The 18,760-nt window shown below is 45.1% G+C and overlaps 1 protein-coding gene across 1 annotated transcript in view; it reads right to left on the bottom strand.

Moving 5' to 3' along the window:
• Window positions 1–283: 283 nt before the first annotated feature.
• Window positions 284–18,760, bottom strand: part of T265_13323 (hypothetical protein) — a gene marked incomplete at both ends in the record, with an annotated part of 42,015 nt that continues 23,538 nt past the window's right edge. The window contains 3 exons of the mRNA XM_009168347.1: window positions 284–397; window positions 461–549; window positions 1,235–1,316. Coding sequence (XP_009166611.1) covers window positions 284–397; window positions 461–549; window positions 1,235–1,316 — 285 coding nt within the window. The remainder of the gene's footprint in view (window positions 398–460; window positions 550–1,234; window positions 1,317–18,760) is intronic.

An 18,760-nucleotide genomic window follows, 5' to 3' on the forward strand; every position in this document is an offset into this window, starting at 1 on the left:
GGCTGTGTGCACGTGAAAATGCCTTTAGACTAAGTGCGTCTGTTACATCTGGTCTCTCCATTATCAGTACATTAGAATAGTAGCATGTGACAGACTAGTTTCTGCAGGGCGAACATAAAACGGGTTTAGTCCTGCAGGGGCCGATCTGTGGCGAATCAGCTGCAGTCTGGTACAGACGGGTCAGGCATTCACCTGTTCTCTGGATTGGCTGTTTTCAGGAGCCAACCCTTAACTTGGCAGAGGAGTATGAAGGGGATCACGAAACACTTGGGAGCTGTCGGTGCTACTCGCCTTCCAGGATGGGGATCGCGTGATCCTCACTGTGCCTGGTTGGCTGCCAGCTGATGTCAGTGGCGTTCTTGTTGTCAGTTTCTATCCAGATTGCCTGAGTGAATGTCTGGAAGTGTAGGCACCTCGGAATGATTGTGGTAAGCCAGCACTAAGTCCTTTCCACATCCACCTTTATTCTTTTCATTACAATAAGGCTTTCAAATAAATCAAAGTTGTACGGCACTGAAGCATCGGTGTGGAACACTGATGTCGATGATGCTGTCGATGATGATGATGATGATGACATGGTATAAGGATGATGAACGTGTGTCACGCATTTCGCAAACTGTCCAAATGATTGAGATGACACTTAAAGTGCATGTGTACAGTTAGATTTCGAATAAAGTCTTGAAGACACAAGGCACAAAAATTTAATTTACTGGAAGCACCAGGCCCCCTGGGACAGTTTAGGACTTTTATTGTATTGTACGAACAATCAAGACTGTCCTCACATGGCTCAGTACACAGCACGCTTGTAGGAACACTTGAGTTGCTGTTCTGAGGTAACCAGCCTTGGGGCTGAACGTCCAAGCAACGACAGCCATTGAACGGTTTTTTTTACCGAAATTGCTTCCAGCGAGCTTAAGTAGATGTCAGTGGAATTCGGAAAGATTGGGACTTATACAGTTGGAAATGCAAGAATAGGTTGACTTCAGTGTCTTACTCTTAACCCACTGTAACTGTGTCTTTCGAACTACTACTCACGCAGAATATAAAGTGAACTGAGAAACAAGTGTTCAAACAGTCGATCCAGAGGAGTTTACCCTCATCACAAGACTCCATTTCACTGAACCGTGGAAAACGAGTGTTACGCCCAACCTAGTGTCGATGAACATCATAACTCAAGATCTTATCTGAATTGCATTTCTGTTCTGCTGTACAAAGACACACATTCAAACCTCACTCATCTTCCCATAAGGAACCGTTCGATAAATTCCAACTGATCGGCTTCTTCCTTTTGCAATGATTGCAAACGCGTGCTGAGCCTGAAGATGAGAAAAGAAATAAACGAAATAAATATAGAGCCAAACATGGCGAAGTCAGCAGATATACACTCATTTGCGAACTAATTTGATTTTTTGAGAGACTCATCTGGAATCCAGCTGAATCTCTCGTCTGTGATGTTTTCAGGCAACTGAATGTGCTGCACCAGGCCGCCTCATGTTCCACTCGCTACGCTATTTGAGATATCGCGATACATGTATGTCTTTGTGATGTACTACTACTCATAAGGTTGCTGTCGACGGATTTCCAGCAACCTTAAGAGTAGTACGTTACAAAGATGGCGAAGTTAATTCAGCAGATCGTCAGACCGTAATGTGCGCAGTCCGCACCTGATTTTGGATTACTGCTTTGTTGTCTTCAGAGGTGAGGTGGAAATTATAAATCTCACCTGAACAGGGGGAGCGTTGTGGTCGGCTTGACAGACGCCTGGAACGACGATCCAGGAGCTGTCCTGGACCAAATGATACTAGTGAATGTGAAATCTACACATCCTGTAAACATACAAATGCAGTCCGAATGTGTTCGTCAGGTTCCAAGCGTCCACGACTCTACTTGACTGGGAATTTCTCAAAAGCGGACCAAACTATCGAGACAACAATGACGGTTACTTGGTCATCGTTCGAAGCCTAGGCAAACCATTCTTATTGCTCAAATGCGAACAAGTTTGCCCTAATAAGGGTTAAACTCGAGTCCAGTCCTCACTCCACCTTGGTATGGGCTAACCAGAATAACTGCACCGGAACAGGAGGTGACTTGTTCAAACGAGATTGGAGTGACTCTGTGGACTCTGCTATTCAAACGGCTTCAAAATACACAGGAAATGACTAGGGACAGTACCAGTATAGACGGCCCCTTCCCAAGGGAACTTTGTCCTTCGGAGTAGGAGCTGAGATAGGTGTGGTGTTCTGGACACAATCATACTGACATGCCGTCACCCATGGGATGTCCCAATTTTCATCTTCTGAGCTGAGATTTCACTTGGAGGCCTTTAACACTATCAACGATTTCATAATCATGGACGCAAAGTTAGAGTTAACACGATGGCTGCTAATCAACCACAAGTCCTTCATGCCAGAAAGCTCTCAGATGGAATGAAGAGGAGACCGGATAGGGAAGGGACCCCATTTACCGGGGCTCACTCAGACAATCAGTATGACTGTCAACGACATTTCGTAGTTTCTGGCCAATTGCACGGATACTTATCCTGGAAAATGGACGCCACTCAACGTTTTCACAATATCAGTTTCATGCATTCGTGCCAATTTACACGTGGTTCAGCTAGAGTTTATGTCAGTTGACTAATAGATATGATCATGATGCGTGTGTGATCAAGCCACTATTGCTAATGTCGCAGAAGGTTGTTTTCAGAACATGCACATGCAATATGTGCATGTGCCTCTGAATGAAACATATATCTCCATTAACATCAGCTTGTTCGCAATCGCGCCAATCGAGCTGATAACCTGGGCGCCAACCAGGAAAGCCGATGCTGGCCATGTGGAAACACACGACACCTACAAGGTCCTTCAACAGAGCAGAAATAGGCCAAAACTGAGGAGAATTTGCTATGAACGTGTAGTATCGAGATAACGATAGCCAGAAAATCTAGTCAAGCGCCGTTGGGCAGCTAACCCACCTTAAACGAGTTTGTGGAAATATGCCAATTTAACCTACAGATAAAGAGTACGAAGGTGATCAAAGCAAATAGAAATCCGAAGAAGGTGAAGCCGATAAAGATGAACTGAATCAAACTGGTAGGAGTGACAGTAAAAAAGCAATGTGACGAGTCTTATGAACGGCGTGCGAATTTCTCACACAGTTTGTTTAGCAAGTCATTTCTGAGATGAAACAAAGTTTATAAGGCGAACAAATTTCACGAACGAAAGAAGAATGTGGAAACCAACTCTGGACACACTGAAAAGGCGATTCAGATTTTTCGACGATAAACGGGTAACTTGAAAAAAGAGAACTCCATACCCCAGACGGGAGGCTTAGTGCCCAGTGTCTGAAGTGTTCTCACCCAGGAGAGAGAACTAACACACACGATAAGGGCAAATGTATCGTTGACAGGTATAGTTCGAGAACTACACCGCAATTCTTCAAAGAACTGTTTTCTGCCCTGTTCGACTGAAGTTAAAATCTAGATCCCATTGTTCAAAATGAACTGGACTGTACCCCGATAGCATAACAGTGGTGGACATCCTTCGGGCAATCTATAACTTGTGGCTGGGTAGTGGCCCTTGGTGGACATCCTTCGGGCAATCTATAACTTGTGGCCATAAGTCTAGACAAAAAAAATCTAGTCTTTGTAGGGTCACGCATCAGAACGCCTGTCGAGTGCAGGCAGGCTTTTATGTGCCCTTCCAAACATGCGTTATGAAAATCCTAACCACCGAGTGCATGTTCAGACGTCCAGGCTTCTTTGCCCAAGGTGTGAATGAATTTGCCACTGCTTCCGGTACAAATTCCATGCCACCTATGTAGTTCCACCACACCTACACACAAACTGACCGACCACAGTCGTTCGTCCTCAGTTCTGGTACCAATCAGCTGACAAGATCTGGACCGAGATGACTAGCAAATAACAGATCGATCCATTCCATGTTGGATGGTTTTTATTGTACCTGGCTGGTCGAAACATGCCGGCGTGTGCAATCTCGTGTGTGGCGTGCGTGATACCATCATTCGAAGAACGACAGAGTGGAGAGACTTGCCCTTGCGTAGGAATCGGTTTGTTTAAAAAGTAACGCCACGGCTTCTACACTTTCGGCAACTAATCTCAGTGGTTTGATGAGCGATTCAACAGCAGGTGAACCTCTCGTTTATTTTTACAAAATAACTTGTCTTTATGTTTTCACTACTCTGTCGCCAGATAATGGAGTGAAGCTCCACAAAGCTCCAAACATGAGTTTCACACCCAGAAAGGCAGCGACACGTGGTCGGCTGACTGAAGGAACCCTAGTCTTACACTCAAACACAGCAGTGGTTTAAACCACGCACACAAGTATGAGAAAAGTCAGGATTACATCTGCAGATCCCATACTGATTCAGTAGGGCGAAAGAGCCATAAAGGCTTTCTTAAATCCAAACACATCACAGTTGGAGAAAAAGTGCATCCCCGTCGCCAGTGAAGTTGTTTACTACCCTAAGAAATAGCCAGTAAGTGGATCAGGATTTTTGTTGCATCCACATTCTTGGTGGGATCGAAGCAGCCGCAAACTACAAACAAAACAAATTTCGGTCTTTCAGTATGGCGTTTTGTGTTTCAAAGGCATTTTGTACGTAACAGAGGCGTCAGTCTTCATCAATTGTGAGGACCACCCCCACAGAAAAGGAACTCGAAGTTGCGGAACAGTTGTGTGATTCATCCCCATGTGGAAAATTCCAAAAAAAGTAGGGTCACAAGAGAGAGCAGATCCTCAATCATTCTCTTGCATCCGTTTTCATTTGGTAATATATCGCTTCAGAGCAACGACCGGGATAAAGTCATTGGACAGTAGGACCGTCCTGTTCTAACTACATGGCTTACCAGTGAATGGAATGGACTGATAGTTAACCGAGTCGTGCGGTTGAAGCAAGCCTACTGATCATCCTCTGGTTACAAAGGTATGGGCTGTTTGTTGCAAGTGCCCGCGTTACACAACAAGACCAACCGTCAGTTATCCAAACAAACAATTCGGAAGCTGCTTCATCGTTCTCAAAGAATGCTAACGTGAATGATGCCCGCTTTTTCGGATGCCACATTCAGCCTCTGGGGGGACCTGACGCTCCACGTAACATTGGGAGTTGCGAGCACGTGGTACGTACCAACCACGAAACGGAGTTACATTTAATTTCGAATAGGATGGCGACTGGATAGTAGTTCCGGTCAGGATAGGGAAAAATTTCGAATATAATCCGCTTACTATTCAAGAACATGCGAAATCGATCGGACCTGCAGATAAACAGGTAGCAAAACGATTTTGCACTATGCCGAAATACTGGTAGTTTATGTGTGTTCGTTAGTTGTTGAATAGGCTGTCATGGATCTACTCCCCGAACTTGGTAGTTAGCTCCAAGACGTTGCATCATCATTCGAGAGAATATCACCATCAGAATTCGGTCGTTGTCAACCGCTCACCAATGAACGCGCTCCTCGATTAGTGACGAAGTGCCTGCGAGCCAATCTACGTTGATCAACCACGAAGAGAAATGACTATTCTGGTCCAAAGCTAGTCACTGGTTTCACGAAAGCAAGTGAAGCCTAGTTACAAGAAACTATTCCAAAAACAATTTTGTGTCAATAGCGCGACTTCAGCAGAAATAGGTGGCGGTTTATTTGCCTAACACACCGGATTTAAGACTACAAAAATATATAGCTCGTTCGAATAGGTCATGGGAGAATTCGAAGAGTTTGTCCTTCGTTCCCGTGCCCCAGTCGGATAAGTTTCGTAAGTAAACAGAGCACACTGTAAAGAGTAAGCTTCCCCAACGGCAAAGTTCAGACGGGCTAAATGTTAAAAAGAATTTTGAACAATTGAAACGGCAGAGCAGCATGTGTGTACTGGTTTCTTGAGCAGAACTCCTCCCCGGCTACTGTCCTGTTCATGCTTTCGATAGCGACTAAGAAGCCGGTATCGGGATTTCTTTCTGTCATTTCATATGTGGTTGGCCATAGTTAAAGGCGATAGCTTCGATTCACGAGCACCATTGACTGCGCGATTGGGCCATTTCCGTCAACGTGGTTATCCACTGGTGATTTGAGCCTCAGGGTCTCCTTCCAGGAAGGCAGAAATTGCCCACCCGACCAAGTTTTCATGTTTCGTTGCCAGGTCACACACACTGTCCACCTCTCGGTCACTTCCACTCAGCACAGGCCTGGGAAAAAGGAGCTGTGAGGCAGACGGTCTTCCGGCATGCGGAGTATATGTCCCGACCAGCGCAACCTATGAAGCTTGAGCAATTCACCCATCGTTTTCTCTTCCTAAGACCATCTAGCGTACCTCAGCAATACTGATCCGATGTTCCCACTAGGCCTGATCAATGCACCGGGTCTACCGAACACTCACTCACTACTTTAGTTGTTTTCAGTAGCTTGAAAGTTGAAGAAAAGTCCTAAAGTCATGACCTCTGAATAAGACCATTAGATTTCTCTGTGCTAATTTTAGCACTTCATGCATCCAATGGCGTTCAAAAGAAATAGCTAGGGTGTGATGCGCGCATCGTTCGGAGATAACGTTATCAGGAAATAGGTTGTATATGTAGAAAAACAATATTATTTCCACTCTTTTGCCAATCTTCTACTTATCCTTCTATCCCATGTATGTACGTTTTGGGATGCACGAGGTTAGTGTTGTTCAAATGATGGCATTCATTTGTTGCAACTGTAATCACTGAAACGGGGATGCGATTTGGTACTCATTGGGTCATACTCGGCCGCCCTGCTGAAATCCGTCTTACCCAACCCCCCATGTCAGGGTCTTGCTGCTTCTTTATGAGTTCCGGCATGTGAATGAAATAGTTTACGTTCAGGGGTTTGTTCGTTATGGCCCTGATCTGTTGATCGCGTCTGACAGGGATCGGAAAGCTTAGCTAATCAGTCGGACACCACTCCCTTCCTCCTTCCTAGGGAAGGGGCTGACACAATATCATCTTGGTATTTGCAATCCTGATAAGCTGATCAGCATAGTAAGGGAATTTCCAGGGAACTGGGTCTGATGGTCGTTCAGAATAGCACTGTTGATCAGTTCTGTGGGCTGGTACAGTGAGGTTGGGTATCAAAAGCAATGGCAATAACCATACGGTAGACGTAATACATTACTCATAAAGACTCACCTGGACCCCGGTTGAATATCTCTTTTATGATGTCCATTTTCAACTCAGTTTGCTACACCAGGCCGCCTAAAGTTTCCGAACATCTTATGTTCTTGTGAGATTCAGCTGGGATTCAGGTGAGTCTCCCGTGAAAGCCAGACTGGTGTTCAGGTGAGCGTGTTACTCAAACCATACGGTAGGTTTTACTTCCCTAGACAGATCAACAAGTTTCTGCTAGTTGGCCGAGTTCATATCACTGAGGCAGAATTTTACTGAGCCTGTCTTGTGATCTTTTGTTCGAGAGCATCGCCAGTCATGATGCCTTTTTGTTGCGAAGAAGAGGTTTCAACGATTTAAACCCGTTTACTTGAAGCACGTTGCATTTTAGGCGTTCTACTGATGGTGGCACTGCTAATTCGGTGTCACCCCACTCCCAGAGTCGTAGTGTGCGCGAACCGACATATTCGCTTCCTCAGATTGTCGGTTGGTCTGCAACTCCAACCGGTTTACTACTGACGGTAAGAGAATAACTCCTGGATGACTTATTCACGTTTGCTTAACAGATAAGTCGAATTGGGAAACATCACGGTTGAAGTCATTTCGATGGCAATGTATGTTTCAGCAAACGGACGACCATCGAAGAATCCATTTGGACAGCGTGTTTATCGGCTTCCCCAAGTTTTCTTAACTTGTTTTATTTGTTGTTGTCTTCTATACACCGGTCATTCCATCCCACACCGGCGCACTTGCGGGCTCGTGAGTGTCCTTGCAGTTGTTAACTTGTCTGCGTTCGTCTGCTGGGATTTTCATAACGTGTCTCCCAGAAGTTTCATATCGCCAGACTGATCTGAGCTGCGACGAACGGCATCTCACATTAACGACTTCCATTCCGCCTGCTCTTCGACAATGCGCAGTGCTGGTCATTTTTTTAGTGTCTTTGTTATCCACCAAATGGGAGCAGCCTAGCAGCTTACTTTGAACCCAACTCCTCAACTTGATAAAGAATAGCATGAGTGCTTGCGAAATTTGTATCACTCACAGCGTTTCAGGTCAGCTCATCACCAGCCCATTACTATAAGTCTGTCTAGATCTGTGATGGAGGGCTACTATCCGGGATGCTTAGAGCTTCATCAGACTTGGGGTACTGATGAACGCTACGCTGACGCGCACCGGACTCACAACTGTAGTACGATCTGAAACAAATCATCATGGTCGTTTCAAAGAGGCACGTGAGGACAAAATTGCACTATTCCATTCAGTCACTGTCGTTATGACAAAAAAGCCGTACTCTTATCTCATCCGAACTACAGATAGATGTTTTGTAGTGAATCGACCAACGTGGCAAACTTCACTTTCAAAAGACATTTTCACCACACGACTGACCATGGGGTTAGAAGCTGTGGACGAATCTTCTAGCTTTCCTTGGGCAGGACAAAACTGAGAGATATGGCTGCCAACCGATGTCAGTGGCGTTCTTGTTGTCAGTTTCTATCCAGATCGCCTGAGTGAATGTCGGGAGGTGTGGCCTGCGTGGGATCATTGTGCGAGTGCATTTTTGAAACATTTTTTGGCGGACCTTACTCCATTTTTGATGCTGTCAGGGCTACTCGCCTTCAAGGATGAGGATCGCGTGATCCTGTGTCTGGTTGGAGGCACTACAAGATATGGCTGCCAACCGATGTCAGTGGCGTTCTTGTTGTCAGTTTCTATCCAGATCGCCTGAGTGAATGTCTGGAGGTGTGGGCACCTGGGAATGATTGTGGTTAGCTAGCACTAAGTCCATCCCCCGTCCACCTTTACTCTTTTCTTTACAGTAAGGCTTTCAAAGTAACCATGGTTGTACGGCAGTGAAGCATCGGTGTTAAACACTGATGTTATGCTGTCGATGATGATGATGAGTTGCATCGGAGGTAGCCTATTAGTTTCTTCCTTTTGCAACGTAATAACACGTATGAAAACTGCCAAACATCAGTCTGGGCACAAAATCTGTCACTGTTGCCTATATGGAGCGAACAAGCCAAAAGGGCATACTGTTTCCGTGTTTTTATTATCTTAACGGCCTGAGAGGACGTCCGATTCACTGCCAATCGATTGATATTGGTCACCTCTCCGTCCTACCGAGTGAGAGAAAACTAGCACACGTTTTGCTTAGAGCAGGTTGGAAATTCTTTCTTCTGGCCCAACAAGGTCAAATTAGAATGTTGTAAAACATGTGAGTATCAGGTTATTTCATAAAAAGCACTCGCACCACTTGAGACCTCAGTTGAAGGGCCTTCGTTTGCTCAGATGAGAGGTAGACTGAGGAAGTTTTGTTGCCCCTTTGGAGACAACAATTTCACTCTTGGGGCCAACCAAAAGACGCAGGAACATCGGCTAATCAGTTGAACTACAAGTTAGCCCTACGAGATGAATGACGTTAAACTGGAGGAGACTCCTCAAACGTGGGCACCTAAATCGCATAACACACGTATGCAAGTTGCTTATTTGACATTAGCCGGCTACAGTTGGGAGGTCAAATCCCAGCACAGCTAGGGATATGCATTGCCCAAGTTCACTGCTTTCCCCTTTGATTTGGATGCAGTAGAATAGCTGCGCCAGGACAGACAATAATCTGAATTCTATGCGAATGTAAACGTGATTAATGCAGCTGGATTTCAACGGATGTTTGTCTCCGGGCTGTCCTAAACTCAACGTTACCAACTGAGATCGATAGAATACAAACAGAGCCTGCTGCCTCCAATACTAACGTAGGAACGTTTGAAAACTATTTGTTGGTTTGGAGAGGAAAGTATAGTTCTCCCAGCGTTCCCCAAGTAAACAGTACCCTGAACAGCAACACCAAAGGCACGGATAAGCTAATCGTGGAGAGTTGAGGCGGAATCATTCGGCTGTGCATTTCTGAGTGTAAAGTGGCGATGGCTTGTGGTTGCACGCTTTGCACAACAGTTCACACGAATCCAGGACATCTACCGCAAATCTCGATAGAAGGATGGCATCGTGCTCTCAGTCAGGATTGCGAATTCTCAAACAACTGGACAGTCACATTCAACAACTCTGAGGAGAGCAACACTTTGGATTGGCTTGGTCCAATGATTGATTCTTCGCTTTATTCCATATCTGGAGCACGTTTTCGGCTTGGTTTTCCCTCCGGGTGACTTTCAATCTTGCATTGTTGCGTCGTGGATGGAACTCGTGACCTTTTGGATTGCTAACAGAAGGTTCGTTGGTTCAAGTACACTGTTCAGACATTGGCATGCTCAAATCGATCATGAAGCGACAATCAAGTAATGCCCCCCCGCCTAGTGACACACTGATCTCATTTTAGGTTATTTTGGCAAAGAAATTGCCCTTGGAAAGATGGCCGACGACAATTTAGTCAACTTTTGCTTGGTTTCAAACATGGTTCTGGGGGGAGGCTTTTTCAGAGGGTCCAGAAACACTATTCAGACTTCGTCTTACTGCTTACATTCAGAACTATCTCTTATAGGAGCAGAAACGCATAATCCAAACTTATTTTCGGGTGCGAGATTGAATAGAAATCAAACTTTAGGACAAAAAAACAGTGTAAGCTTTGTACGATATGGCGTTTTGTACTTTACCCCTTACGACAGATTTATGGTGGGATCATCATCATCATCATCGTCAGCTGTAATAACCGCGTACTCGTCGTACAGTGGTTGTAGCTGCCGCAGTTTCGTTCACCGATGATTCGGGGGGGGGATAGGTAGCTGCGCATTGCACGCGCGAGCTGGTGAATTGGTGCATAAATCCAGCACTGTCAGTAGGCTGTCAAGTGGAGGGGGGTTGGAAAAGGAGCTATGCATTGAAGGCAATAGCTTTGATGCACGAGCGCCATTGAGGGCGCGACTGGGCCATGTCTGATAATGTCTCTAGCCATTGATGTGGCCCGTCTCGGGGTCCCCATCCAGGAAGACGGCAGTGACCAGCGCAGCTGAGTTTGCTGGTAATGGCTTTCATACTTCGCTGCCAAGTCATTGTTTGACCGCCTCTGGCTCTCTTCCACCCTTCACATGGTTGGGCGAAAAGAGCCCTTCGAGGAAGTCGGTCGACTGGCATACGCAGCACGTGGCCAAGCCAACGCAACCTGTGCAGTGTGATCAGTTCATCTATCGAGGGTGAGTTATTTCTCCCGAATACCATTCGACGTACTTCAGAATTGCTGATCCGGTGTTCCCACCAGATTCGGGCAATGCTCCGAAGACATCGATGGCCACAGCAGCCTTTGCGAACCTACGTCACCTGTGGCGTAGGCGTGACATTAGCCTCTCTGTCAAGGGTCGAGTTTATAATGCTACATCATCATCATCATCATCATCATCATCATCGACAGCGGTGCGCTCCATATTACTACATGGATCAGAAATCTGGCCGCTGCGCGCCGACGACGTCAAAAGACTTTCAGTGTTAGGGTGGGGTGGATGGATCGAAATTCTAAAAGGCGCGGAGGCTTTAAGCGAACATATATTTATGGTCTTATCGAAGCACAAATTACACTTCTTTCGCACCAATATTCTCACCTTCGCTATGGACTGCTCTGCAGAAGCAGTAGCTATTATTGCCAAACCGTCTTGTAAGGGGCATTATTACGAAAAGTCTGAAGTTGTCATCAGCAACGAGGTCCGATTTGTGTATCTTCTTGTGAACGACTGACAACAGCATCGAAGGAGGTGTAGGAAAGACAAGCAATGTGTGAGTAGACCAGTTTTCCTGGCGCAATCCACACTCGTTTGATGGCTAGGATACGGGAGCGGCACCCAAAGCTGAACTGGCACACACACGAGTGAAATAGATTGTGGCCTAAATTCCAGATCACAAGACAACAGTCAACAGCAGGTCGCTAGACAATTCCCTGAGGAACCCGAAGTGGTGTTAGACCAAATCAAATTTTCCAACCTGGTGAAGCAACACCCAATTTGGGTTCAAGTAGAACATAAGGTTGACGGAAACCCGGGGACTGCGCCCCTACCTGATGAGCCCCAAGAAGGGAGAAACCGGTCGTGAACTATCGAAGAATTTTCAGCAACCTTGTGAGTAGTTTCCTTTACGAAAACACCCATGATAATTCACCTCCTTAGTTTTCTCAAATTCCCTTCAGCGACCGGACTGAAAGCACTACTGCTGCATTGCACAGAGAATGTCAGCCTCAGTTTTCAGTGTCGACGGTCCAAACATATTAATAGTGTCGCCGTGGAAAGCCTGCTTGGTCCTTCAATGGCTACTATGTTGTTCATGGCTAGCATTGGAATGTGAGCGGGAGATTTTACTGAAGAGGCGAAATTACACAAAAGCTAAGTACACAACTTATTAATGGTTACAGGATCAATGCAAGGAACAATGAAGCTGTTCTGGACACTGAACACCACTTATCCGAACACCACACTATGGAACAATGAACCTACAGAATTCGACTTTGTCTCTGAGCCGCCTGGTCAAGCAGTCTGTTGGCCACCTCATCAACTGAGGTCGAAGAAGGGGTGGTACTATCCCTGTTATATACGAAATTTCCGTCCGAATGAGTTCCAATGTTTTTACACATTAATTTGTTCAACCTGACGGACGAAGTTCATCCCTAATGACTGAAGTGCCCCAAATTTACTTCCAGTGCCTGGGAAAGTTGGCACAAATGCGCGTACAAATGATCGGAGAATTATTGTAAAAGGAGTTTCATTCCTTTGCCCTTGGACCGCCCTAGAAAAAACAATATCCTGGAAAATTCACCAACCAAGATGACCTTCAGTCGTAGGTAGAGTACTGTCAGGAAAACACTCGCTGTACGACGGATGGTGATATATCGGGCTTAAATTCAGCCTTGTTGGCTATTATTTTGTGTCCAACCTTGCTTACCATGAGCCGTTTGGGAAACTTCTTGCTTACTTGATTTGCACTTGATAAGTACGTCACTCCCATTCAAGAGTATGCGTCGTCAAAAAAAAACCTCGAGTTTTCGTTTGCGACAGACGGAATTCTGAGTCTCATCTTTCTCAAGTTGTGAAGTAAAAATGTCCATTATCATAGTCGTTGTTGAAAGTACGAAGTGTCAAATACTGAGAGAATAATCTGGTGTCCGGTAGGCTGAAGCATACGGGTTCTGGGCATCAAGTATGTTGTCTGACTTAGCGAGAACATGGAGACTCTACAGCCATTCCCGGTCGAGTTACTAACGGTTTCTTGGGTTTAGACAACCAGACTCTAAGTGGCATTTCGGGAGTAGAGAAAGTCGAATTTTCAAAGGCTTTTGGATTTTCAACTTCCCAAATGGACAGTAAAAAAGAATTTTGAGTAAAATTGTCCAAATTATTTCCAAAAATGACGGAAGCCGACAGTGTGGCTTCAGAAGAAATAACGAAGACCGTCAAAGGATAACATGTTAGGACAGTTAGCTGCATGGCCTTCGCTGACCTTCCGAAGCGCATAAGGGTGGTCACAGTTCATACACACGTGACCGAGCGCTCACTGAGTCTAAAAGACATGTACCCCTGGGAAACCCTGTTGAGGTTCTAATCCCCAAGTAGAACAAAGAAATCGATGTAAACTTGGCATAGTTCTAAACAAATTCGAAATCAAATTCCACACTTACGGGATTTATTTAGAGCGACGTATACTGGTTCACATAGTGCCTTCAGCGATATCCGCGGTGCGCCAAATTTTAAGACATATTCGGATTGATTAGAATCCACCCAGTACCAAGTTCATCATAAACAAATTAGTTCTCGTACGTTTTGAGACTCTATTTCATTCAGACCCATTCTTTTATCTCCGCAGAAGAGTTTTCACTGTACCACTTCACCGAAGATACTCTAGAAAAACGTTTCACCCCACTGAAGTTTACAAATTTGCTTGGACAGTCATCAGCTGTTCAGCGGTAAAAAACGCACTGAAAAGATGCAATCCAGAGAGGATTCTAGACTTTGATGATGTTTTGCTCGGTTGACAAATATGTCCTCTTTTGGGATTCAAAGCAGAATCAGCTGTTCAACAACGCAAAAGCCCGGGAACACTCCGTTATCTTTATTGGCTTGAATTTTGGTCCGGCTGTTCGTTCAAACACCCATTCACTCTTTGTTTTACCTAACGACTGCAGTCACTTGCATTGCCACCACATAACTTTATCCCAGAGTTGGTTATAAGTAACCGTGTACTTCGAAACTGTAAGAGATGTTGCCAAGAAATGAGCCCGCCAGATAGTACCGAACCACCTGGGCTGATTTGGATAAGATCTGCTAAACGGAAACGAATCATCCTGGGAGAAAAAGGCATGAAGATTAGGTGAATGTTGTAAGAGGAAAGTCATATGGGACCCATAGTTTTAAGCGGAACCAAGTCGCTTAGTGTATAATGAAACTGCAGACCTCAAGTACAAATTCTACCACTCTAATCAGTGGGCTAGCAAAAAAGTTGACTTGGGTGTTGGCGCAGCAAGGAAAGGGTTCCTGAGACAAGTGGAATCTTTCTAGAAGACAAATCCACCTGAATTTTGTCCAAATGACAGTTTTCTCATGCATAAAGGAGGGCTTCAAAACTTGACCGTTGGTGCCTACGTGAAAATTGAGACTTGTCAGCTTAGTGGGTTAGAGAGCAATGTTTTATCCCCACTTCATGGGCCAGTACAGAATCAACATCATTGGTTAAGTTATTTTGTCCGGTAACTTACACTGGCCGTTCCACAGCCCCCCTGAAGAATGTTGCCGTCTAGGGAGTCGAATCGGTATACTGCAGTCAGCAGTGAAGCATCCGCTTTTGGAAATGGAATCGAGTATCGGTTTGCACGGAACTAGCATTCAACTAGTGTTTATGGACAGAGAAAAAACGGATCATCCGTAGAGACTATTCGCTCCTTCACAGGACGCAAAGTAGTCTACAATTCTGTCTAACTGATGACAGTCAGGGCCGGCAGCGAGACCTTCGCTTCATTCCCAAGGTGAACAGGACTGTGATATCGTCTTGGTAGCTAGGCTACGGTAGACAATGCACGCTACTACTAACACGTACTAGGACCTCAGAATGAACACGTTTCGAGTTCACGGGGGAAGACTGTCCTGGGTGTACTCGAGCCTATCGCGTGAATGAAGTTCTTCTAAATGACGTAAAGTACAAACTAGTTCATGCGCCGCGCTAGTCACATCGTTTGCTAAGCTATCTTACCACTGGAATCACTCGATGTTGGCTTTCATATGAAAGTCTCCAAATCCGTCCTACTTTACGAGTAGTATGTGTTCCGCAGAGTGATGCTAATTTCAGATCCCCTATGAGGCAACCACAGAATGAGCCTACCAGTAAATCATGCCTTTTGATCTAAGAGTTTGGTTTCACCCAAGCGAACCTTCCAATCTTTGGTTCATTCCAATGTAAAGTAACTGTTCCCAAGCTCACGCTCGTCCACACGTCAATCTAATTAGACGCTAATTGGGGAACGGTTAGATGATTAGCTTTGAAATGCTGCGTGTAATTGAACTTTCATACATTCATAAATTCATTAGGCCGATCCTAAAGCATGGAATCAATAGAATGTGTTGTCAGTTAGGAAAGGTATGGTGGCTGTAGAAACGGGGACCAGACTAGTGCTGTTCTTGAGGTCAGCGAAGTGTGCGTGTAGCTGTGTACACACTGGACGGAAAAAAAAACTATGCGAGGCCGTGGGATTGACTTGGCCTTTTCAGTAGATTTTGTCGAGACGGAATTCGCCCCTGGATAGGTGGAGTCCTGTACCAGGAATCCCAGTTTTTTTTGCAGTGGCAGATGGGATGCGTCCCATGGCGAGTGTTTCTGACAATGAAGCAATTTGTCCACTCAGTAGTCAAGGTATTTGGTGCAATGATACGAGAATATCGGGGAGAAACTAACAGATCGGTTAGATTGTCTTTATCAATTTCGATCTTAAGTTTGGAGCGTAAGGCGGGCAGCGGAAAATCAAGCCTGAGGACACTGGGCGTCAAACCCTGCGCGTAATGGTGAAGTGTACGTCAGTTTTCAGAATTTCCATCAGGGGCTAAAACGCGTCATACATCTCTGGAAATAAGTCAGATAACGTGGTTCACTGTCCGGAAAATTCATAAACACAGTTCAAAATTCGCTCATTTGAAAACAAACTTGCTTTTGTGGGAGACTCACCTGGAACCCAGCTGAATCTATCATTTATGATGTTTCTGAGCTGGGTTCCAGGCGAGTCCCCCGCAAAACCGAGTTTGTTTTTCATATAGGTGTGTTTCGCTAATTTCGTGCAATTTGGGTTTAGGTTTGACGGAAACTCAGGGACTGCGCCTACCTGATGAGCCCTAGGAAGGGCGAAACCGGTCGTGGGCTGTCGAAGAATTTTCAGCAACTTTATGAGTGCACTACGTCTTGAAAAAAGCTTTTTGCAACGGCACAACTCTTCGAAGTAATTTAGTTGAGTTCAGTTATATGTATCTTATAATCATATTCTTCAACCGAATGTGCTTCAGCTGGATCGATATTGAAGTCACCAAAGTATAGATCTATACTACTAATAGGGTCGATAAAAACGTCTAACAGCCCACTGCCGTCCACAGTCCTCTGGAAGGTACCCACCAGGCTCATTCCCTACTTAAACGAAAAGATGCACTTACGCTTTGAGATAAAAGCTCGTTTTCGAACAAGGTTGATGTCGACGAGGGATTCAGGTGGAATTCACTTAAGTCCCCCGTTTGTGTGGAAATATAAGTCTATAAATTCAATGTCGCTCCAAATGAAACCCCGAACACCCTTTTTGCAGTACAGTCACTCGAAGAATATTACAGACAATCGATTTAGATGAATTTTCACCGGTTCTCTCTCCAGCAGCAAGTCAGTTGCAAATGAGTGTTCATCAACTTTTGTACAATATGTGGCGAGGTAGAAACTCCGTGGACCGCGGTTGCGACCAAACTGATTCGAACATCTCCAGCCGGCTGAAAGCACTAAGGCCCCTTCACAATCAGTCATCATCACCATCGACAGCATAACATCAGTGTTCAACTCCGATGATTCACTGCCGTACAACCATGATTTATTTGAAAGCCTTATTGTAAAGAAAAAAGTAAAGGTGGGCCGGGAAGAGAATTAGTGTTAGCTTATCACAATCATTCCGAGGTGCCTATACATCCAAACATTCACTCAGGCAATCTGGATAGAAACTGACAACAAGAACGCCACTGACATCGGTTGGCAGCCATATCTTGTAGTGTCTCCAACCAGTTACGATCACGCGGTGCCTAGATGCTATACCATCGGAAGGAAGCGGGAGGGCTGGGTTAATGCCAGGCTGCCCAAGTGTGTCAACAGTTAATGTACACACAGCCCACGTTTACATTCTGTGGCTGGTCATAAGTTTGGAAGGAGATCAGCAGCCACCCTAAAAAGAGTTCAGATCGTTCTTTCGTTGGGTGAGGTGGAGAACCACAGATTGCTTGAGTTGTTGTCATCAAGGAAATTTTTCCTGGAGTGTTATGCACTCAACGAATAAGACAAGAATCAACTTCAGCACTTGTAGAGTGCTAATATGGTTTGCTCTCTCTTCAGTTCACCCTTCTTTCCTCGAAATCAGTAACCCTAAGAGAGAGTGTGTGTGACGTCCTAGTGAGGTCTCGCTTTGGACGAGGCCTTTTTTCTAAATCCGGCGATAAACGACCTGTATTGTATTCGTGAATGACGCCCTCAACTCACAGAGGCTATTTCGTTGGCTATGACACTTGACAGTATTCCATCAAAGTCTTCATCGTGTTACATTTAAACAAAGATATAAACCTTAACCAGCAGCCTTATGACAAGATGGTGCCGCTGTCAGTACCTCTAATATCGCATTGTGTTTTCTCATGGGGTAAGTCGTTCTTCATCTAAAATTTCCCATTCCGTTCCCAGTATTTCTTCCTTTTCAATAAATTCTTGCTTCCCCTATTAGTTTGTTTTACGACAGTGGAAAATGGTAAAAAATGGCGAAAAGCGCACAAAGAGGGCAACCGAAATCAACAAAAACAGACTGCTGTGGATGCCGTAGTTTTTGTCTCTCGAGAATAGAGAAGAGCAGAGGAGAGAATAGTAGCTGTGTCCAGAAAATCACTTCTATACACTTTGCATGTCAGATGTAAATGGCTACTGTGGTGATGTGCTCATGATTTCTGCTGCATTCTCGGTGTAGACTGATCATAGTGGAAAGCTCTACTCAAGCATATGGACAATTAGTTTCCAGAATGGGTTTCATTGACAAGGGGAGATAAAAGGCCGCTGAATCTTATACCTATCCGCACAAGGCTGAGATCATACTATAATCAGAATTCATGAGCTCTCATCATGTTGACTGTTGCACAAAGTTAGGTTATCAGAAGAGTGGCACTACTGGGGCGTCAGTGACTGGTCATCGATGTCACAAACTGTGTTAACAGCATCATCATCATTATCAGGAAGGTCAGATTCCTGAAATCAACTTCTGAACTCCCGGAACCTACTGCTCCACCAAAAGCTCAACTGGAAAGCCGGCAAGCATCCAGGCCAGTCAATCATTCGATCAATTCAGTAAAACCTGATGAGTGTTCTCTGCGCCACAGAAGCACGACCGAATGTGATCAGCGTTCAGGCTTTTCACAGAGGCACGATCGATGTTGATGGGTGATCACTAACG

The sequence above is a fragment of the Opisthorchis viverrini genome, assembly GCF_000715545.1.
Source record: "Opisthorchis viverrini unplaced genomic scaffold opera_v5_60, whole genome shotgun sequence".
Lineage (NCBI taxonomy): Eukaryota > Metazoa > Platyhelminthes > Trematoda > Opisthorchiida > Opisthorchiidae > Opisthorchis > Opisthorchis viverrini.